The sequence below is a fragment of the Halichoerus grypus genome, chromosome 1 (genome assembly GCF_964656455.1).
Source record: "Halichoerus grypus chromosome 1, mHalGry1.hap1.1, whole genome shotgun sequence".
NCBI lineage: Eukaryota > Metazoa > Chordata > Mammalia > Carnivora > Phocidae > Halichoerus > Halichoerus grypus.
In genome coordinates, this window is record NC_135712.1 from 27809528 (window position 1) to 27835008 (window position 25481).

At 34.2% G+C, this 25481-nt stretch overlaps 1 protein-coding gene across 5 annotated transcripts in view; it reads right to left on the reverse strand.

The window, feature by feature from the left end:
- Nucleotides 1–25481, reverse strand: part of USP25 (ubiquitin specific peptidase 25) — a 129209-nt gene that overhangs the window by 81477 nt on the left and 22251 nt on the right. For 4 of the 5 annotated variants that reach the window (XM_036108964.2, XM_078057520.1, XM_078057598.1 and 1 more), the window contains exons 2-5: nt 23477–23554; nt 20024–20168; nt 8202–8325; nt 260–422 (exon numbers count right to left, since the gene is read on the reverse strand). In XM_036108964.2, coding sequence (XP_035964857.1) covers nt 260–422; nt 8202–8325; nt 20024–20168; nt 23477–23554 — 510 coding nt within the window. Of the gene's footprint in view, nt 1–259; nt 423–8201; nt 8326–20023; nt 20169–23476; nt 23555–25481 lie in introns of those variants that run through there. The other variant, XM_078057707.1, reaches the window with a different exon arrangement.

Sequence of the window (25481 nt, forward strand, 5' to 3'; positions counted from 1 at the left end):
AATAGGGAGGGAGCAGAGATTAATTCGAAATAAGTGAAAGGCATAGGCAGTGCTCTACTGTCAAAACTCCATACTGGGCGTAAGGATAAGGGAGAAGTGAGGTGTCCTCCAGTCCACAAATGAGTTCATTAGACAGAAGGGCATATTAAAACCTTGCCTGCATTTATGTTTAAAGTACACAATTTAAAAGAAACACAACCCCAATCCACTTTCCATTATTATCATACCCAGCAAGTAAGACCTGTGTAAAGATCCTTACCTGAATAACAGCACTAAACCAGCAAGTATTGCCAACATTCTTTAGTCCAACAGGAGCTTTGTCTTGCCTTTTTCTATCATAAGGGTTTCGAGAATCCCTCCAAACTTCCGTAGGTGTTCTCTTTAAACATGCTTTATTTTCTGCTATGCTGGCTTCAAGAACTCTTAAGCAATGGGGAGAAAATGATGAAAAAAAGAAAAATACTGTATTAATTTCATGCCATACCCAAAGAAATAACATACCACAAACAGGATTTTAATTACTTAAGCTCTGGATAATGTATTTGGGGAAGTACTATTAAACACTAACTTTACTCAAGTAGAAGTTAGTTTTCTTTAAGAATATAGCAGTGGCAAACATATCAAGAGACATGCAGCCTTTTTTCCTAAGAAAAAAGGAAATCTCAAATGCACAAAGACAGTGTTATAAAACAGAAAATATGTTAAATTATGTTTCAACAAATTCAAGGTTTAGTACCAGGAATACAGCACCTAGGCAAGTTTTCTAAGAAATCACTATAGTAAATATTTACAAAATAACAGGACTAGTTTTTTATAACAGTTGCTTCGAATCATCAGGAAAACATTAAAAACTGAACAAACTGCATTTTTACTCCTTTGACCATTAATTTCCCTTTTCTATTAAAAAAAAAAGCTAAGGTAAATTCTAGGGTTCCTCTCAGTTCTAGAGATCTATGACTCTATGACAGCTAACTAAAGAGAATATTTATGTGTTTACTTCTTCACCCAAAAGTTGACCTACATACATATCAGAATAATAAAAGGTTTACCTCTTCAAAATAAGCTTACCTACAGAGTATCTTAAATACACCTAAACATGGCAAGAATAATGCTACTTTGCTTAAAGTAGCATTTACATGCTGTTCTTGCTCTTAAGCATGCTGCAACATGTTGGAAAATCCTGATTCCCACATCTGAACTAACAAAGCATTTTGCCTGCTTCAAGACCTAGGTTATTAACTACTCTAAATAAGCTAAGTAATTTTCAGGTGTCTTAATTAATTTTGTGTTAATTTTAAAAACCTCAGCAAGAATGAGTTTTTCCAACATTATGGCTTAAGAAAATCTCATTCAGGGACGCCTGAGTGGCTCAGTCGGTTAAGCGGCTGACTTCGGCCCGGGTCATGATCCCAGGATGCTGGGATCGAGTCCCACATCGGGCTCCTTGCTCAGCAGGGAGCCTGCTTCTCCCTCTCTCTCCCTCTGCTGTGCTCTCTCTGTCAAATAAATAAAATCTTAAAAAAAAAAAGAAAATCTCATTCATGCTATACCATCTTTATTTTAAAGATTTTGCCCTATCAGATTAATGTCAAATTAATATAGCTATATTCCTTAATTATGGAGAAAAAGTAAATTATACTTTTATCTCTAACAGCATTATTTTCAACGTGATGTTAGATACAACGCGGTAGGATTCAAACTTATCATTATTTAAAATAACTTATATGAATACAGGATAAGGCCTTTCTTTGGAAATCAATGAAACCACACCCCCAAAAATAGCCGGTAACAACAACATGATATGTTATAATGCAAAGATCAAAGTACATTCACACATTTAAAAATGAACAATTTACACTTCTGTAAACTATTAAAAGTGATCCAACATTAGCAGCAGTACTCTGCCCAAAAATCAGCTCTTACATGCAACCACAGTCCCTAGGAGGCTTTTTCTTATAAACTATTTACCACTAGAAGGTACCACAATTCCTTGGAAGGTATTTACTTAGGTGAATTGGGGCAGAAGAAAATCAGAATTTATCTAGAACACCCCACTGTTACCAAGTTTTCAAGAACGTAAGGGGAAGATAAAAAGTCAAAAAGCCAACCTGAAAGACTTCCTACTGTTCAAGTTGTACAGTTCAGCATAATAAGAATAAACTGAAACAAACTGATTTTGTGCAAGGAAACTAGTTTATGCTCAAAGGAGAAAAGTTAATACATAGTATATAAAAGCCAAATATAACACAAAAGACTGCTGTATATAAGAAGGTATATTTAATTTTTTATTGACTTTTATAGTGAGAGTTTTCACTTGACAATTTTGTTCTTTTTGTAATGTACATGTATATTTAGAAGTATAAATAAGGGAAACTTATTTCTACCTTGGTAATTAGAGATGAATGAACTAAAACAAGCCATGCGTTCTGGGAAAAGTAGCAACAATACCACAAAAACAGAAGAATTAGCACCAGTGGTCATATATAAAAGACATCTTCAATTCAGTCATATGGTAGATCTCATCATTCATCATAACAAAAATATGGACTTTAAAGAAATAGGTTTATTGTAATATTCCTTAACCATACCATATGGCACAAGTTACTAAAAGATATGGATGAAAGAATACCATGACTTTGTGATCTTCTTGATTTAGAGCTTATAACAAAGTTTTATATCACCAGGGATTTAAAACATGCTTCAGTAAGTTTCCTACCACCTCTTCCTGGCTCCTAAAAAACTATAAATACATTTACCATACTGCACCAAAATTATTTATTACTCAGCATCTGAAGGGTAGAAACACAGAGCTGTTTCATTCCTAAAGCATACATGATAAATACTAGCGGCTAAACAAAGTTTGAAGTAAATGGATGATTAAGATATTAGATGTTGCTATCTCTTTGCTATTTTTTTAGCAAAAGCCCAAGCTCTAGCCCAAATATTACTCTATTCCCAAGGCCCCATCCCTTTCTGTAGTCCAGTATTGGCAAAATGAATATAAACTTTCTGTAAAGCCAAGTGCTACACAAGGGTTCCTTCCCTGGCCTCACCAGAGTAAAGCCACGGATACTACCCAGGCTTTGAAGTATAAAGCATGCAATAGCTACAGACCCAGGTATTAAGTCTGCAGTAGAGGAAAAAACAAGAAAAAAATTAACACTGCAAATCTCAGAGCTCAGAAATAGCTTATAACAAAATATAGCATGCCAAGAAAGGCAACCCCAAAAGCCACAAATCAAAAACCAATTCCCACTACCCGTCACCTGCTTTCTTATCTTCCCAACACTGGTCATGACCATGCAGCAAGATAAAAGGGTAACAAAATGTTTTGCCCTTTTCCTTCCACACTCTATATGGAATATTTAAAGCACTTAGTTATGATAAATGTTCACCTCCTCATTAAATTTTTATTGTACTGATTTTGTTTTTTGGGTTTTTATGCTAGTTTTATTATGTTTGTATTGTTTAAATTTAAATTACTTAAACTGCATTATAGCAGTAATGTTGAAAACATCCCACTTTAGATCTAAGTACATTTAGGGAAACATACTCACTGAAAGACATACACATCATTTAAGCTGAGGAAAGAAGGAAGGAAGAAAGAAACATTTTTTTGATTTCATTTTTTTTTTTTAATAATATTATTAGAATCACACTAAATCCATGAGTCAGTTTAAGGAGAACTGACCATTTTTACAATGTTCAGTCCTCCAGGGCACCTGGGTGGGGCAGTCAGTTAAGAGTCTTCACTCTTGATTTGGGCTCAGGTCATGATCTCAGGGTTGTGAGACTGAGCCCCACGTGGGGCTCTGCACTGGATGTGGAGCCTGCTTAAGATTCTTTCCCTCCCCGTCTCCTTCTGCCCCTCCACTCTCTGCCCCCCGCTAAAAAATTACAACGTTCAGTGCTCCAATTTGTGAAATACATTTCCAATTATTTACATATTCATTAATGTGTCTCAATGATATCCTCTAATTTTCTTCTTGGAAGTTCTTGCACATTCATTAAATTTATTCTTGGTCTTTCACAGTTTTATGTTATAAATGGTAGCTTTTTAAAATTCCTCCCTATCATTCTTTTTTATATATAGAAATAGTTTTTGCATATTGATTATCAAACAGCTCAAAACATGCTTTTTTTGTAAAGAGTACTTTGTAGAGGGATAATCTGCATATGGTAAAGAGTACTTTGTAGAGGGATAATCTGCATATGATAAGATACACAAATCTTAAATGTACAGCTCAGTGAAACTTTTTACATATGTAATACACCCATGCGATCACCACCCAGATCAAGATATAGAAAATCTCCAGGATTCTAGAAAATTCTCTCATACCCTTTTTTCAGCCAACAGTGTCCTCTCCACCTGCCAGAAAATTAACATTCTGACTTCTATCGCCATAAATTCATTTTGCGTGTCCTTAAACATCACATAAATGGAATCACACAGCAGTTACTCTTTTGTGTCAAGTTTTAATTGTTTATAGTTTTTAGTTATTATCAATAAAGCTACTATGTACTCCTTTCTCAAGGGTCTATACCTAAGGGTGGAAACACTAAGTACTAGCATAGTATATGTTGAAATTCATTAGAAATCCCCAGTTTTCCAAAGTGGCAATTCCATTATACATTCCTACCAACAATATGTGACCATTCCAGTTACTCCATATGCTCACCAACACTTGGTATTTTCTATTTTTTCATTTTAGCCATTGTGATAGATATACAGTGGTACCTGTTCTCTATTGGGATGGCTCAGCAAGTATGCACTACCCAGATGACCATCACTGCTGCAATCTACCATCATACCCAGCAGGGCAACATAGCCACAATCATATGTTGAGGACAATTTAAGAGATTCTATGTTTCTGACAGAGGCTACCACTGCCTGTCAGACATGTGACTCCTGCCAAAAGTTGACCTGTCTCATGATGAGGAATAATACACTGTATGGGGTGTGACTCCTGCCCAATTCTGGAAGACTGACTACAAAGAACCTTTGACCACCCACCTCTCCCCTTACTCACCCCAACCCTTCTTGGGACTATCAGTGGTGCCTCATTATTGACACCTTTTCAAGTTACAGCATTGCTATTCCAGTCTTATCAGTCAACTCTGACCACAATCTTGCAGCCCTTGAAACTAATCTGTTTCATATTTTCAATTTTTCCAGACCACTTTTAATCTGACAGTGGTGTACCTTTTTATCATAAGAGCCACTCAAAACATGGAATAATAAGCATTCTATGGATCTTCAACAATCCACAGGCATGTGATATTGTTGAGCCCTAGAATTATTTTCACAAATCAATTTAAAAAGATTTGTAATTACCTCCCTCACCTACTCCTGTTCAACACATCTTCTTAAGGCAGTTTTCTCTCACAACAGCTTCCTAAGTAATGATCAGGATGAAAAGGGTGGGAGTTATAGAAACCTATTTTAAAAATTCAGAATCCCACCCACCCTAACCATTCCTTGACATGATGCTTTTTTCTTTGTCCTAATGACAACTCTAGGCCATTCTGGTTGGGAAAACCCCCAGGTGGCTCCCAATCTTCTACCCAATTAATGCAAAGTCATTTCATGAGGCAAGTCATTTTCACAACAAACACAACACAGACACAAATCAATTACAATGTAGTTTATTAGCAAATTTCAACTATCCATATTCCACTTATTCCCTATCTAAGCATTAGTAACCAAGAGATAATTAAATTAATACATCCAATCCTGACATTAAGGAGTAATTATATTAAGAAGCACACTTTAAAAATGTTCAATTTCTTAAGAAATTTCACCATGAAATTTATGAGTACTTAAACAGAGGATTTTAAGATAGAAAAAGATAGGCTGTAACTCAAATAATTATGATGTAGTATTCCAAATGTATGAATTCATATTAAAGTATGTCTGCTAAAATATAACCATCATCAAATGATTCTAGGAATTTGGCAAAGTTTTGTTATGTGAACTTAAGTAATGAATAAATATATACTTTTAAGCATGATATATACGCTTTTTCTTAAATATACATCATTTCCCCTTTTGAATTTAGAATCCTAAGCCTATTAATAAACCCATAGGAACAAATATCTCTTTGCCAAATGTTTAGCTAGAATTCTTACATTTCCTTTTTTCTGACACAAAGATTTACATATGTGCTTATTAACTGCACATTTTACATTTAACACTTTTTTAACTGTAAATTATAAAATCTACACATACCACAAAAAACTTGTATTTTGCAACAGTAAATTAATATGACATTTACTTCTACAGAACATAATTTTATGCAACATTTTATGGCATATTACACTACACCAAATCTCTGTAATGTTATGTACAATAAAAATATTTATAAAGTATTCACTATTTTAAGAGGTTATTAAAATTTAGAAGACCAAGAATAAAAAAGAATACCATCTTAAGAGATATTTGTTTCCATCTGGACAAAAATGAGTATCTAGAAAAATATATAAAATATACATTGAACTTTATAACAGATTAGGAATAATTTTAATCCTTTAACTTTCAAGTTATTTTTACTTATTAACTAATTAGTACATGCTGTTTTAATTTGAAAACACGATACAAAACTACTGCCACTATTTATAAGTATATAAGCTTCCAGACTTTATTCTATTTATATACTAATATACATTCATTTAAACAAAAATATACATATACTTTTAAAAACAAGATTTGGTATATATTTAGGTATGTATTATGGTATAAATTTATGTACAAATATATATAATACATATGTAATATGGTATATGTTCTATTTTATAATTTTTTACACATAATAGATCATTTCCTTTAAATGATATCCAACTCATGTATTTCACATTTAAAATATTTCTCATCAAAGTTTAGTCGAGTTTTGTAATTACTCAAGACAATTATTTCATTCCAATCCATTGTTTGAAACAAACCTAATTTTACAATTTCTCTAAATCCTTCAGAAAATAAGCTTAATTACAATGTCTAAAGATAATGTATGAATTTTTGGTTTCTCATTTAAAATTACTGGCATTAATTGGTATTACCCCCAATTGAAAAGGACAATGAATTTTAATTTAAGTCTTTCCATCTTACTATAATGTCTTATGAAGTAACATTTCCAAAGTAACATTTAAAGATATTAAAAAGTATTACAAAGAAAAATTATGTGCCTGCTAAACATAGCATTTTGAGACATCTACCACCACACAGTAATCTCAGATTACTTAGAAAGAAATATACTAATGATACCATGCTAAGGGAAATTATCTGAGAAAGCTGGTACATCCAAACAATTTGTATTAAAGGGAAAAGAACACTGGAGTCATAAGATTTACTTTAGCTGTATACTTTTGGAAAATCATTTAACCTCTTAAAAGATCAATTTCTTCTTCAATAAAATAGTTACCACTACCTCCATAGAGTTCTTTAGAAGATTATATTATATTTTAAGGATTTTTTTAATCAACACTGTTTCATGATAAAGTCAAATTTATTTGTATTTGATCCATAAATGAATCAAAATGTTTCAAACTAAAAAGTTTTCATTATTAAATCAAAAGATATTCGATCACACATCTTGGAATCTTGCCCATTTCTTAAAAAAAAAAAAGCCTACAAATATACTATTATATTATAGATCAGAAGATGGAGAGAACTAAGGCCCGTGGGCTAAATCCAGATGGCAGCCTGTTTTTTTTAAAACGAGATTTACTGAACCATAGCCACACTCATTAAATTATGTATTATCTATGGCTGCTTTAGCACTACTATCCTAGAGATAAGTAATTGTGACAGGAACCAAATGGCCAACAATATTGCCTAAAATATTTACTATTGGCCCTTTACATAAAATGTTTGTTGACCCCTGCTATAAATGACTACAAACTGAATTGGACAATGTATCCAAAAGAGATGAGGGAAGAAAAAACAAATCAAAAAAATATTAAAATATACACCTAAATTAAATGCCTCATAATGCCACTCCAAAATCCTAAAAATCTAAACTCCAAATATAGTCAGAACTAGAATATGGAAATTTTAGTTACAAAAAATATAAAAAACAATACTAAAGTTTATTAATGGGTTTATTTAGAATAACAAAGTATATCTTTGTGCCTCTTGAAATTAAAGCCAATTATTATTTCTATTATAAAAAGTACTTATATCTACTTTATACAAATTATGTTTTTACCTGCTAATGGCTTGCTCCTCATCAGTTATTCCAGTCTCCCTGAATGCCCTGTTTGATTCCGCCAAACTCAAGGCAATTGCTCTCTGAAGATCATCTTTATCATCTCCAGTGAGATCAATCACATCTGAAAAGCAAAACTATCTTTCTCAAAATTAAAAGTCAAACAAAATGAAGGTAATTCTTATCATGGGGATTTTATACCCAATATATCTTTTCAAACCAAAGTCAGCACCAACTTAATTCTCCATAAGAGCCTCTCTGAAGAGAATGCAAACACATTTTAAGTTGGTTATATTTTAAAATTTAATGTTCTTCCCTAAAAAATATGCCTAAAGCATTAAGAGCATAAATATTTTTCACTGCACAGGAATCTCAATATTTACTACAAAGCCTCTGATTAAAAGCTAATAAGCAGAAAGACTGCTAAAAACAGGATTTTACCAACAAAAATTGAAATCAACATAATTAAACATTTACATTTATGCTTTCTGAAGTTAATCCAAATATACATACATTACAGTTCATGCATACTACCACCTAGACATTATCTAACAAAGTATAATAATTAATAACTGAGATCTCAAAAATTATGCTTCAGAACTAACTGACCATAAATACATAAACAAGTGTATATGTATACATTTTTTAAAGACTGGAAGAATGTATTAAACTGTTAACAGTGGTTAATTTTGAGGAGGAGGGTTATGGGAAGAGGAAGTATCAGGACCTTTCACTTTCTATTTTAAACACTTCTCTACCATCCAAATTACTGAATGAACATGCAGTCCTCTCCATTTAAAAAAACTTCTCAATTCACAAAAAGAAATATACAAATAAATGATACCGTTTTCTTTTGTTAGAAAGAAAATAGTCTTGATGCTCTAAGTATTCTTTTTCCAAAGAATAGCGGCAACAGCTATTATTACCTTCAGAAAAAAACTTTTTAATCCAATTTTCCAATATATACTGGTCAATTTCCTTCACTCAAAAGATGGCAATAACACCCCCATTATCATAAGAACCATAATATATTGCTAAGTAGAGGGTTACAAAACAGTATAAGACAGAAAGCTATAGCTTTGTGTGGTTAGGCTTATGCTTACAGGTATTTTGGGTACATTTTATATGCATTTTGTTTATTTGTATTTGAGACATGTTAAAAATTAAATTTTTTCTTTGTAATCTTACAAAAAAAATTTGCAAGAGGGGAAACATAAAAAGGGGTAGGGGATGGGAAATAAAATGCCTGCATTTTACCATCTGACTCTAGGGTTATATGTAGTTACTCAAAAAGAATATGCCACACTTACTGAGAAAGAAATAATGTATATTGACAGTTTCAAAAGTCTACTTCTATTGTTACCCACACTTTCTCTCTGAACACTTACAAAAAAAAATATTAAAAATATTAGAAATAATAGTTGGCTATGGAAGGTGTTTTTTAAATGTCTTTAGAGAGTATAATAAAACCTCATGAAAATGTAGTAAGTAGGGTCCAAAAAAATTCAGTCAAGTAAAATGTAGAACAGAATACAGCAAGGTACTGAAATGATGGAGCACGCCTATGTACACCAGAAGGCCGAAGCTTTCCTAAGTCTTGCTTACAAGACCCAAGTCCACCTAGATCACAGCTGTAGATGGATATCGCCTGGGTAGAGCCATCCAGTCCAGCTTCAAAACTGATGAAGAAGCTAGGACTAGAGAGGCATGAATGCGCCTCAAAATATGAGAACTATCTTGGTTATTAAATAATGACTAGAACTCAAGTGAGTAAAGAGAGAATAATGGAAGTAAAAAAAAATAATTTGAAAATCACAAAGAAGCAGAAAAACCGGTTTGGGGGATATGATTAATTAGCCCTCAGACTCCATTCCCTCATCCTCCTAGTGTGCTTTCTTCAACTACAGAAGGTAGAAAGATTAAAACAAAACAAAACAAAATCTATTTTCCCAATTCACTTACAGTTACATGGTTCTGAATAGAATTTAGGCTCCACCAGCTAGATGCACTAACAGGGACACAGAGCACAGAAGTGAGCGGGCAACCACTGTTCTGCTGCTTCGGGCTATTTTCTCCAGCACGACTGAAGAGATACAGGTTGTTCCACATAGCATTCCAGGGTCCAGTTTCCAGATTCGGGGATGTCAAGAGACAGAGAGTAGAAGTGGCAACTAGCCTCTGCATTCCAATGTTCAGGCATAGCTCAGTGGCAGTTACCTAATCCTGCCTGCTTGTTCTCTGGCCTGCAGCTCCAAAAGTATGTTCTTGAACTCAGCTGTCCCAGAGGCAGCCTCCAGATTCACTCACTACCTTCCTGATAGTGGCAGAGGGAGCAGCTTCCCTGGCTGGCCAGTCCTACAAGAATCTGGGAATCATTTCACAAGGCTGAGCTAAAGATCCCTCCTCCAGTCTATCCAGTGATTTTTCTTTTTTTTAAGAACATAATCACCTGTATTAAATTTCTTCTTTGAAACTATCTAGAGTGTTTACCGTTTCATGTCTGACAAGTAAAGGAAACTGGCTGGAGCAGAAACTCATTTAGAAATAGCAGCAACTTATAATTCGAGCTTTTCATAATTTAATTGTAACTCAAGCAACATAAAAGCAAAAAACAAGGCAAAGTGTTCTTAACCCTATTTCATAAATAACTGAAGTTGTGAGAAATGAAGTATACCATCATTAAGAATAAAGAATGGTGGACAGGCTCTAAATTTAAGTCTTCTAACTATTAAATCTTTCCTCTATACTAGCAGATCTCCAAGAGCGGTTAATGGAGCCTTGGGTATTCCCCCATGACCCTAAGAGAAGGGGGTTCCATAAGTAAAAAAATATTCTCATAAAAATACTAAAATGCTATTTGCCTTTCCTCCCGTATCATATTTGCACTGATGATACAAAACAACAGCATCTTTGCACAAATCGAGGCAGTTAACACCAAGTTCTTTGGGCAATTCACTGTATTACAACTATACATACTCACTACTAAAAAAAAAAAAGAAAAAAAAAAAAAAGCCAGTTTCTCTTTGATCCTTGATAAAAAGGGAAAATTTTATTGTATTAAATCTCAAACACTGATTTACATATTCTTTTAATTCTATATAACAAAACAGGAAGTATGCATAGTACTTCTGCTGCATCCAAAGTAAGCTTTTGCTCAAGAGAAAACACTAGTGCAATGCTTGAGTTGCAAGCCAATTAAACTGGCTGATTTTTTTTTCATGGAACACTATTTTTACTTGAAAAAACAACTAACAAACTACAAACTAGGAGGACTCACACTTCAGAATGTGGCAGATATTTTCTAGAGAATAAACAAAGTGAGCCTGTCACCTACAGGAGAACAAATGAGGGTATGTGTTGCCAATGAATAATGTGGACTTTTCAAGCAAAAATGGTAACTTTGGAAAACTTGTTTCTATCACTATGCATACATCTTCCCAACACCTAAAAGCTTTTCTGGGGAAATCAAGTGATTAACAATTTTGATTTGTTTTAGAATGTAGACATTCTTCCAACATTTAGAATGAAATCTTTTCCATGGTATGATAAAATCATGCGTAAGTAAATCCATTCAAAGAACAAGGTAAGTTTCTAATATTTGGTCTTTGACCCATTTCCTGACACAGAGTTCCTAAATTACTTAGAATTTCCTGGGTGATAGGAGCATCTTTTGCTCTAATGAGATGACTCCTGCTGGACTCCTGTATAGCTTCAGGATGAATGCTGGTCACCAGAAAAACCAAACTATGAGGAGAAGCTTAGAACTTTGAGAGGAACTTTTTTCTCCGCGCAGGAGAGAAGGGCTAGAGATTAAGTTAATAATCAATTATGCCTACCTGATGAACCCTCCATAAAAGTTCCTAAAGTATGGACTTCAGAGAGCTTCCGAGTTGGTGGGCATATTCACATGCTGGGAGGGTGGCACACCCCAACTCCATGAGACAGAAGCTCCAGAGCTTGGGACCCTTCCAGAGCTTGCCCTATGTACCTCTTCATCTGGCTGTTCATCTGTATCCTTTATCATATTCTTTTTATACAATAAACCAGTACATGTAAGTGTTTCCCTGAGTTCTATAAGCCATTATCGCAAATTATCAAACTCAAGGAGGAGGCTATGGGAACTCCCAATTTGTAGCGAAGTCAGACAGAAGTGTGGGTAACCTGGGGACCCACTACTTGTGACTGGCATCTAAAGTGGGGGGCAGTGTTGTGGGACTGAGAGCCCTTAACTTATAGAATCTGAAGCTAATGTCAGGTAGACAGTGTCAGAACTGAATTGAATTGCAGGACACCCAGCTGGTGTTGGACAATCAGTCAGGTGTGGAAAAAATTCACACATGTGGTGTCAGAAGTATTTTGAGTGTAAGCAAAGGAAGAAACAAGCAATAGTATTCTTTAACGCTAGCATGATAGGTTAATCAGAGACTATTGGTCCTTAACTGAAAAGCTGGGGCTTTTTCCTTTAAGCAATGGAGGAGGTTTATTTATTATTTGTAATTTCATTATAATTACAATAATTTTTCTCCATGATGTTCCCATTACTCCATAAAGCTTCTTCTTTCCATAGGATATTTTAAAACAATATGGCAATCCTCAAAGACTATTATAACCTGCTCATATACCAAAAACATATGATGTTTAAGACCAGATATTAACGAATTAAATGTTATTTCAACAAAATGGTTAAACATGAGTTTCTTCTTTTTCTAGAGTTAGAACAGTTTCTCCTAAAACATGAAGCATGTAATGAACTTTTGTTTCACAATGAAAACTAGCCCTCTATGACTTTCTTCTATGCTTATACTCAAAAAGGAACAGAGAACACACTTGGCTATAAATAATTTCTAACTGAAACAATTTCTAATTACAATTATAAAAAGTTAGCCTTTTTAAAATTCCATCCAAATACCAGAGTATTATGAATATTTTATATCTGTGTCAAGGAAGGACCTCAGTGAAACACCAAGCTTTGTTTCAATCAACCCTCCCTCTAGTACTAGTATGAACACAACTCAAGGGCACAAATGTGTTAGTGTTAGCTGAATAACACTATAGAAAATCTCATGTTACAAAAGCCTCCATCATTTTCAAGTCTGCCCAAATTCAAACTTTTTTTTCTGTAAAGTCAGAAATATATATAACAAAACATAACACTCACCCTAATGAATCTTTCACTCTCCAAAGAATTACCATTTGAGTAAAACTTAAAATACCAACTATGAAACATTTCTCTGCTCACTCCAAAACATAGGCAGTCATGAACTTAACAACGAATTCGACTTCAAATGTAGGCATTATTTATAACTCATAATTCATTTTCCCATAAAAACAGTATATTAAATGACATGAGGTTTCAAGTTAGTTTACAAAAGTCAATTTAGCCCATAATATAGTTGAAACTACAATACATGTAAAGATTTTGATTTTAGGAGAAAAAAAAGTTCTTCCATTGTTTTCCTTACCTACACAGGGTTAAACCTAAGGGAAATCCTTTTTTTTTTCTACCCCGGTAAGTCCAGTTTATATTTACCACCAGCAAAGACTTCTAGGCAGGGGAATGATATGAATAGAAAGAACTGTTCGGGGAGTTAGGAGTTAAAGTGTTGAATAAGAGTTTGACAAGAGTTGTAATAATAAATACCAGGCAAGAGCAACTGAAGGGAAAAGTATACAAAAACTGACAGAACTGCAAACTAAATGATTATTTTGGGATATTAGGAAGAGCTTGTTTAAAAAAAAAGAAGAAAAATCACTGGGCCACCAGAAGAATGAGGATGCCCTTGAGAGAGAGGCAAATATGAACAAAGGGATGGTCAGCAGATCAGAAATAAGAAAACTACCATTCTCACCCTCACTCACTCTGCTTCACCGTGGCTATATCCACACCATTCATCTCTTGAGCCAAATATACTCCTGCATAGCCTGGGATGCACCTGCCTCGGACACCCACAAGGTTTACTCCCTAACTTCACTCAGGTATCTGTATAAATGTGAACTCACCCAAGAGATAATTCCCTGACCGACTCTTTGTCTTAGCATATCTCCTGCCTGACATACAACCACATCCCTCTCACCCTCTGTCCCTTTACCCTCCTCTACTGTTTTTCATGAACTTACTACTACCTGACATTATTTATTTATTGTTTACTGTCTTTCTCCTATGTAAACTGAGACTCTGTTTTTTAATGGCCTAAAAAACTATCTGATACAGATGAGGCAATCAGTAAATATTTATTAAACAAATAAAGGCTAAATCTAGACTACAGAATAGAGATAAAAAGGAGTGAGTCATCTTCAGAGTGGCACTAATTAGAAGACTTAAGAACATATGCTTTATCCACCTAAAATTTTTTCTAGTAAGTGAAAGGACAAATAGCGTAATAAAATATCATGTTAGAAGAACAGTACTTAAAAGCAAGAAGACATACACAATGTATATGTTTCCCACCCCACTCTCCCATTCTCCTCTGCTCCCAGTCAGCTCTTAAGATGTTCCTACTTTTCCAATCTTCTCACTGCTGAACTCAGATTCTTTCAAACAGTGAGGTCCAAAAGAACCTTCTGTGATGATGGAAATACAGTATTAATCTACACTGTCCAATATGGTAGCCACTAGGCACATGAGACTCCTACTGAGCATTAAAAATGTGTCTAGTGCAACAGAGGAACTAAATTTTAGCATTAGTTTTAAGTTCTATTTAAATCTAAGTTGCCACATGTGACTATAGGCATCTATATTGAACAGCTCAACTCTAAATGATCTTGTTCTGTTTTTAATAATAGCTGCTGAAATTATAATCGCAGCATTGGTAAGGAAAGTGAATAGTAAAGGATCCATTTCTGAGTTTTGTCATAGACTTGATGGTTTTCCAACTTGGATTGTGAAAAAAAATTAAAGTTAACATTCAGTATTAGTCAATAAAAGTTACAGCCCATGGCTATCATTCTGCCATAAAATTTAAGAAAATTCATAAAGTTACACAAATCATTTTGTAGTACATGTCTAACAGAATTCTAAGTACATGCTTAGAATAGAGTAGAAGTCTAACCTATTTGCATCCAACCGGTTAAAAGTAACTTTCACACCACTGTAGCATCTCACTTTTAAACTTAACCTTGACTTTTGGGGAATCGTCAAAATAGTTTTATGCATTAGAAATCTCTATGGAAAAAGAGATTTAACTTTCTTTGCATCAGTTTTTTTTCTATCCATAGTTACTTGTTTAACATTTTTGAAGAATGGGAAAAATATTAGCGTTCAATTAATAAAATCCTAAACTGCTTAACATAAGCAATTTACCCTTAGCAGAGATGAACGCACTAGACTTGGATCTATTTATCACTTGAGCTTTAAATCACTGTTAGCTGGCCAAGCAATATAAGACCAGAGATCTAAGACAGAACCTCTCACTTTCTATGCAATCCTTACCTAATAATTCAATTCCTTTTGGGGGGAAAAAAAATACACTGATTCTAAATTTGTGAAGGGTCGACCATGTAACAGTCATTCTGATGTGTTATAACAATTTCTCTAAAATTTAAGCCAATAATATATGGCAACACTTTCTGTGTTAAAATTACCGACCCAAATCCCTCTCATCTTTTGATCCATACTTTGATTGCTCAATTGTAGTACATCTTGTTCTGGTGGGCATATACTGTTTTTTTCCTGTTTTAAAAAAGTTCAAAAGAATTTAATGGTCATGAAAGGAAGAATATTACCTACTTGATTCCAAATTGGGCAAAAGCCTTGCATGGTCATGTCTATGACAAGAGTTTGCCATGACACAAAAACTTAGCAGAGTCTATTAAGTATATATCTATGATATCTCAACATCTTGCATTGTTTCCTAGTCCGTTCTGCATTAGTATTTTTTTACTGCACAACTGCAACACAATTTTATTTCCAATTTTAGCTGGAGGTGGGAAGCATTCATTTGACAATCCACAATATCCAATCTGGACAAGAGATCCAAGGAGTGAAAAAAGATGCCTAAAATTTTAGCTGATATTACTACAAATGTTTTGGGCCTTTCCTCAGAATTCAGTAGAGTATGGAAAATTACAAATGCAATAAAAAGACACCAAGTACATTACTACTTAATTCCTTATTATGCAGAGTATAAGCTTCCCTTGAAATGTTTTCTTTTTCTCTCAAAAATGAAAGATAGAAAGGACAATCATAGTCCTACTAACTACTGAAAATGTAATTACTTCTTCAATATTAAATGAAGGTTCACAAATATGTGTTAAATCTTTAAAGTGATAATTTTATCTTCTGATATACAGAGTTACGAATAACAGAAAATTTCCCCACAAGCCCCAAATGTGACTTCTATAGGATATTACTTTAAAAGCTAATCTTTTCTAGTCATTAAAAAAAGATGTACTTTATTCCTTCTAAAGGAGCTTATATCAACAAGGAATCTTATGTATTTAGCATTAGAGATTTTTATTTCAAAATACCGATGTTTTTTGTCAGCACCCTAACCAATAGATGGCTCACTTAAAGTTAGCACGGCTTTATGTTTTAGCCCTGGTTCTAAGAGACTTAATACTTAGAAAAGAAGGAATAAAAAATTTTTTAAAAATTAAAAAACATGCCATATTTGAAAAAATTAAGTTACAGTATGGTCAACTTTCAAATAACAACATATTTCATATAAAACAGAAAATGCTCAAAAAGGATTTTTATATTGTTCTAAATGTCTGAACAATCGCTTGAGAACTTCCTCACACTCTGATAGCTCCAATACACCAGACTCCTGTAGCACTTACCCAGTTTTCTCAATAGAGGCCTGTGTTTGAATATATATTTGTAATTATTTCCTATCTTTCCTTCTCACATGTTTTACCACTCCTTCCAAGAAGTAAAAATAGACAAAAGACGTCATTTCTTCTCAGGACTAACAGCATAGTAATTTAAAAAATCTGTTGAATGCATGACATCTCCTTACTTTCTCACTTTTACACCATGTAACACTACTGTGACACTGACAAATTTAAATGCCGAATCTATTTCCTAAAGGCAACTGTACTTCTTAGAACTTTATGAAGTACGGTACAAATTTGTTAAATGGAAAAGAATGTTACCTCATCAGATTTTTTTCGCATTTTGATACTGTTATAATACAATCACCACATTTTATTTTTACAAGGGTTTTTCTCAATAATCTGCAAACAACTTTATGGACACACTATCCAACTTACTGAATTACTAATTATAAATTAGCACCTTGGTGAGAAGGATAGCACATTTTATTGATAAAGAAACCACAACAGCACACAATTTGCTCAATATGATAATCAGTTGTAATGAAACCAGAAACTCCATTTCTCTACCATTTCTTTAAAGTGAAATATAAAATTACTTAATGAGGGGCACCTGGGTGGCTCAGTTGGTTGAGTGACCGACTCTTGGGTTCAGCTCAGGTCGTGATCGTGTAATCTCGTGAGATCGAGCCCCATATTAGGCTCCATGCTCAATGTGGAGTCCGCTTGGGACTGTCTCTCCCTCTGCCTCTGCCCCTCCCCCCTGCATATGCACGGGCACGTAATCTCTCTCTCTCTCAAATAAATAAATCTTATTAAAAATTACTTAATGAATATTTTCCAAGAGCTACATACACAAACACACACACACACAATTTTTAATTATCATTCAATGGGACACACGCCTTCTGAAATCAGGTTTGCCTTCTCCCTAAGAGCATCTATTCAATCTCTTTTGTCCACAACATTTTCATTATTCCTTGTCAAAAGTCTTGAACAGGTGTTAACATCTGGCTTAAACAATACTTGCTGATTTTACAGAGCAAATAACATCTTTTATTTAGGAAAGTCTTATAAATCCTAATTCCCTACCTACCTATATATACTACCTCATGTCACAAAGTCTACCATCTATATTAAGAATTCACATCTATCAGTCTAAAATCTTGTCATCCTTTCCACTAGAACAATGTTTCTACTAAACCATGTTTAGTCAATTTCCTGTTTCCTTCACTTTCACCAGTTGCCTTCAGTCGAAAACCTTTTTTCCTTTCTCTACCTAATTTCATTTTCCCCCAAGTCTCGGAACCTTGAAAGATAGATGTTATTCTCACACACTAGTTCCTGCACTATTTATACTACTTCTCTTTTTTCTAACTTCTTTCAACAAGCTTCTCAACCTCATTCTTTTTCATTGGTTCTGAAACAGCTTTTTTATACATATTATCAAAAATAATTCAATGAATACTTTTTGAGAAACTATGCAAACTATTCTAGCGTGATGATAGGCACATCAATGGTCTTTTGTCCTGTTAAGCTTCCTTTTTGGTGAGAAAGAAAGGCACAAGCAAATAATTTCAAAATAACACAGTATTCATGAAGACCCAAGTACACTCTGGGTGCTACAGAAGCACTTGCTCCAACCTAGAAGCCAGGAGAAATATTCTAAAGCCAGAAGCTCCTGACCTAAGTCTTACAACACCAGAGGTAATTAAGCTGGGGGTAAAGGCTAGAGGGGATTCCAGACAGAAGGCACAGCGAGTGTAAAGACCAAAGAAATTAAATAGCACTGGGTGGATAAGAACTCCAAGCCATCCTGAATTATCACGGTTTTATAAAGTAAAAAGAGAAAAACAGTAGAAAATGAAGTTAGAGATGTAGATAGGGTCCAAAACACAGTTTGCCTTGAACGTAGACATAAACAATTAGGTCTGTCTCACATATACAAAACTTCTTCCATCACCTATTACCTATATGAGGTAGGAGTATTTCAGCTTTTGGCACATAAGATCATTTGTGAACAAAAATATTAAGATTATCCTGAAAATTTGAAATTAAAATATTTTATCAACAAATATTAAAATAATCTTTACTGACAACAGTTAAAAACAACCATGTGAATGTGTTCTTGCTAGTTGTTTTTTAACTCTGAGGAAGTCTATAAACAAAATCAGAGGGGTGCCTGGCTGACTCAGTCAGTAGAGCAGGCAACTCCTGATCTGGCGGTTGTGAGTTCAAACCCCATCCTGGGTATAGAGATTACTAAAAAATAAAATCTTTAAAAAAAAAGTTTCAGAAATTCTCTTCAAATACAAGTTAGTAATCAAATTTCTCAAATATAAAATGCATAAAAATAAATACCTTTTATAAAATAAATACATTTTATATAGTGCAGTCATTATATCATAATGAGATAGAGGTAACTAAACATATTTTGAAAAAGTCAGTGCTACACATAAGCAGAACTATTCACATTATAAAGAAAAAGTAGAATCCCACATAAAACTTTCCATATATATATATACGTGTGTATATGTCTGTGTATGTTTGTGTGTTTATTTTGTTACATGGTAACAAACTTTTTTCTAAAATCTTCATTCTGGTGAGGGGCGAGGGTTGAGGGAAGGGAAATTCTATTAAGTGGTAAACCTATCAGTAGTTAGAAACAATAGCTTACCTTCAAAAATAATACTAAGGCCTCTACCAACACTTAAAATCCATAAAACAAATGTTTGTGCCCATATAAAATCCTGGAAATGTTTGTTTCTTTCATGAGTAACGCCTATAGCTGTTCTATATCTCAAAACAATGAATACTAAATGGAATACTCTATGAAAGGATACATAACTCAAATACAATCTTTTACACTTGAACTGGAGAAAATAATAATGCAGCTAAATAAAAACATATACTCTTTTCAACTACACCTTGAACCAAGGTTAAAGTAAAGTGGTTCTTTGTCCTTCACCTCTGCTTAAACAAAATATATTCCCAAGGGAAGTTCTTCATTACATTCTTACTAAAATATTAAGAAAGAGAAGTAAACTTACTTGTGTCTGCTTGGCTTCCCACACTGATGTATCTATCATTGCCAGGAAGTGATGTTTGGTAGTAAGTTGTCTCCTCCTGCTGAGGGGTCTTGGCATTCTTTGCAGTAAGGAAAGCCACCGCTAATTCCAAGTTTCCATTACTATCCTTCAAATATCAAGAATGGAACATCAAACATTTTGGAATAACTCCATACATTCTCATGTGATTTATTTAAGTTTCTCCACAGCAACTAATACTTAATAGCAAAAATCACTTTTAGATTTGAAATCATTCTATGTGATCCTAATTTTACAAACTCATCATAAACAAAGTATATTCTATTAATAGTAATTCCTTTTTCTATTAAGACTACTAATATAAGAATCAATTCTATAATTTCTTAGTTTCCCATTACCTTCATTTCTCCTTAACAAAAGTCAATCACAAAACGTATGCTTCTAAACAAATAAACTAAAAAATGTTTTTTGGAACTTGCCATACAAAAGGATGAGAATGAATATTTAAAACAGTACTTCTGCAAAGAAGAAATATAAACTTTAATATGGATTCTGAATGCATACCTAGAGGCAAACTTAAGCAAATGTCAGACTTGTAGGCAGAAAACAGCAAAACATTCTGAAGCTTGATAGTACAGAGAGACACACAGAACCAGACAGAAATACTCAATCCTATCAAGATGACAATCCTACCCAAATTAAGTATATAAATTTAACATAGTTCTCATCAAAAGCATATCTGGACAAAATTATTCTGAAGTTAATTTAGAAGAAAGCAGATGCTAGAAAACCAAGAATTTTTATAACAGCAAAATAATGAGAAGAGACATGACCAGTTCTATCTCTTTATTCTCTGTAGAGTTAGTAATAAATATAACAATAGTTCCGGGACAGCTAATTGAAACAACATTAGGAAGCCCAGATATTAATAATGAAGTGATCTTTGTAACAGAAGGCCAGAACACCTAAGACTATGCAGGCCTCATGAACTTTAGCATACACAGAGACTGTAATAGGAAGCCAGTGGAGGGTTTTGGACAGAAATGACATGGTATGACTTATATTTTAAAAAGATCACTCTGGCTGTGTGTTGAGAATAGACTATAGGAGAGAAAGGGCTAAGGCAGAGAGTCCAACATCACATTAAATGTGAGAGGTGACAGAAGGAGAAAGATCAGGATGATTCCAAGATTTGAAACCTGAGCAACTGGAAGAATGAGGTCCCCAACCCACTCCAACTCCAATTATAGTTAGCCAGGGAAGAGAGAAAAAAGTAAGAGTGCAGTTGGAAAAGCACCACTGCTTTAAACTTTATATCACAACTATTAGAAGACTCTTAAATGACTCACCAGAAATATGGGTATAATATAATCTATAGCTGGATAAGTAAAACAGCTGTAAAGTAATGTGCAATAACAATGGCTACATTTATTGAACACTCACTATGGGCCAAGAAATGTGCCAAATGCTTTTTATATACTACCTCATATAATAATAATAAACTGAATGCAACAGGGATTTACACAACTTGGAGACAGATCACTTACTTTGGAGGGCTAAAAATAGATTCTTAAAATAAAACTACTGAAATCTATCAATGACATGGTGTTTCTCAAAAGTATATTCCTTGTCAGTACATTACTGAGAAAGTGAACTAATTATTAAACACCTTACAAATTTATACTGGGTAATGATTAAGGTTTAAGTACACTGACCCCCCCCCCCCACCAACTACTGGTAAATGAAACCAAAGTTAAAAAAAAACAAACAAAAAACTATAGCATACAACTTGACTCAAAGAAAATGTGGACAACAGTTCATTTGATTAACTCTTTATGTTCATTTAATTAAACATATTTTACATGTTTCCCAAGTTAAAAAAAAAAGAAAAGTGAATTCCCCAAACTTGCCCTGACAAGGTAATGGGTATAGCCTCACACTCAGAGATATAGAATGGTAAAGGCACTTTCTGAAAACAGACATGGAGTGACTAAGTCATACTTATCAGAATAAGAAAAGGACTAGCAATCATCTAAATGTCATAATCATAAAAATTGAGGTCTGACATTTTTGCTTCCTCTCCAAATACTTAGAGTTGCTTCATAAACCCTGCATTAATGCTCTAAACAGCACTGTTTCATCACTTTCCTGATAGGAAAAAAAAAACGAAGCAAAGATTGCAGTAAAGGTGGAAATTAAGTGTGCCACCCCAGGACCAGGCTGCTCGGTTTCTCTTCCAGCTCACCCACATACCACACCTTCCTCAGTAGAGTTACCAGGAGGGTGTTAGCCACATAATACTTAGAATAGCACCTAGTACTACAGGAGCTTAATAACCGCCAGTGATTATTATCATGATTACAGTCATCCAAAAGATAAGATTATTTCTAGAAACAAATGAAGAACTTTTGGCTCGGAATCAAAAATTACATAATTAAACTCGTCTCATGGAGTAAGTTCCAAAGGACTGAAGTTGTATGTATGCCTTACAACAGCAAAAATACTATATTGCTGTTAGCCTTTAGTAGCAGTATAGAAATAACTTTAAAATGCAGTTCTAGTTCTTTTTTTTTTTAAGATTTATTTATATCCTATTTATAAGAGAGAGAGCAAGGTGGAGTTGGGGGAGAGGGAGAGAGAGAATCTCAAACAGGCTCCCCAACTTGTCTCCAAGTTGTGTAAATCCCTGTTGCATTCAGTTTATTATTATTATATGAGGAGAGAATCTCAAACAGCAATGAGCCCAAGGCAGCGCTGGATCTCAGGACCCTGAGATCATGACCTGAGTTGAAATCAAGAGTTGGAGGTGTAACTGACTGAGCCACCCAGGTGCCCCTGCAGTTCTAGTTCTTAAACATCTTTTATTCTCTTGCTCTTTTTCAGTGGGCATATCCATGTGATTTGATTCATCTGAGTTTCTCCATGTGAAAATGAGGGAACAACAGAAGATGCAACCAAAATGATGCATTTTATTTACTGCATATACTAACCAGCTTGCTACTGAATGTTCGTAAGGTGCAATTAGTTAAATGTTAGCCAAGTTTTATTTCTCCTTGAAAGGAAAAAATGTAAGCTTCTTATCCTCTAATAATTTTCTCTCTCCTCTTTTCCCTCCCCGTATTTCTCTACCCCACCCTACTCTCTACCCCCATTTAAACTCTAACATCATAGCTCTTGAGTACAATCAGCCATCGCATTTGGATTCATATCCTTCCATTTTGCATGAAAGTGTTCCATATGGAGAAGATTATCTCACTCCAAGGTATCCTGGAACATTAGGCTGCTGAAAACTAACATGCTCAAAATTACACCCTAAGTAAGGCTCTTACATTATAAAAGTTCTTTCCTTTATCTCTATTACTACACCACAAAATGTAACTAAAAACCTTTCAAACATGGTAGGCAGTAGAGATGAGGGTGCAGCTTAAACTGTATGCCATGAAACAGAGGCCATACCTTCAAGGCTTGCTGTAGTATCTGGGCATCATTAATCCCAGTGATTTCTCTCAGCTGATTCAAAAACGTCTGCTGGTGCTAGAGGAGAAAAACCGAAATCATTACACTTTAAAATCTGAAAATATATAAGAATAAGAAAATAAATGACCTTTGGGTTTAAAAAAAAAAAGAAAACACAAACTAGTACAGAGAAGAAAAAATATAGAACTTGACAAAGACTTAACAAATTACACTATTTTAGGAAGAAACCATGCTGTGGGGAGCCCTTACTCCACTCTCTTGTTTCCAAAAGGGAACTTCTGCATCACTTCCCAAGGAGTCTTACTGAATTAACCAGTTTCTGGCCTATTCACTGCCTAATTTATTCCTCCCCACAAGAAAAGCAGTGATATGCACAATGGTTAAGCCTAAGAAGAATTAAGGAAAACAGTTTTATCCACTGGGCTACTTTCACTAGAGGCTGAGGCCACTGAATGAAATCCTCGCAGCTCTAGCATCTCCCCCCTGCCCCGAGGGTCAGCCAGCATCCATTCACCTAGGACGTCTGAAAAAGACAGGCCAGAGGACAGGCCATGCACTAGATACGTATATTACATCATGGGGATCCTAAGATCTATTTGAGGAAAAAGAAGAGCATCTCATTCTCTAATCTGTCATAAAAGATCCCAAACAGAATTAATCACTTGCCCTCATTTGCTTCAGATCTGTTGGTCTTTATGATCTATTATACTGTTGGAGAGAAAAAGGGATGGGATTCCACTATCAAACGATGCCCTGAACATCCCTAATTAAGAAACATGTTCCTCCTGGGATCGAGCCCCACATCGGGCTCCCTGCTGGGCAGGAAGCCTGCTTCTCCATCTCCCTTTCCCCCTGCTTGTGTTCCCTCTCTCGCTGTGTCTCTCTCTGTCAAATAAATAAATAAAATCTTAAAAAAAAAAAATAAAAAGAAACATGTTCCTTCCTACATCTCTGTATTTCTTTAAACAAGTTCCCCAAAACTGTAAGACAGCACCATGAAATAAAGAAAGATCAATGGAAATGAAATGGAAGTCATCACTAGAATAAAAGGATCTGCCGAAATCTTTCTCGAAAATGTTTTACATTCATCTCAGTAATAAATCAGTCAAGAATCATCAACAGATGATAAAACTACGGGGTAAAAGTTTGATGAAAAACAGGATAGTTACATAGTTTCAAACTCTATTCCTGCAAATTATAAAGGGAGAAAGAATGTAACTTTATAATGAAGAAACATGACAAGTACCACCTCAATCAAGTAATCAAATTTAATATTACCAATAATGGGATAAAATGACAGTATATGCCACCTGATGTTGTAGGATACAACAAGACAACAGTATCACCTATGGTATTCCTGCCCAAAATGCATAACCTGAATCTAAACTTGCAGAAGCATCAGACAAATCCAAACTGAGGGACATTTTACAAAGTAATTACTGTCATCTTTAAAATGTTTATATCATAAAAGACAAAGAGTGAGTTTCCAGATTAAAGGGGACAAAAAAGGCCTGATAATCAAATGTAATGTGGCATCCAACACTAAATGCTATACAGGACATTACTGGGACAACTGGAGAAATATGAATATGAACTGTTTGGTAATAATATTTTGTTAATATTAAATTCCTGAATTTGATAATGGCACTATAGTTATGTAAGAAAATATCTTTTTTCTTAGGAAATACACCCTGAAGTATTTAAGTTTTAAAGGGGCATGATGTCTGCAATTTACTCTAAAATAGTTCAAAAAAAAAAAAAAGTTGTAGTTCTTTGTACTATCTTGCAACTTTAAATTTAAAATTATTTCAAACTTCAAAATAAGGTTTTAAAATATTCTGTATACAGATTTGTTAATGTTATAATTGTAAAGTGTGCATTTCAAATTGTACTTGACAATTTAAATATGCATAATATATATATACCTTCAGAGTTGAAGGGTCCTAAACAAATTACAAAATGAAATGAAAAAATAAAAAGCATT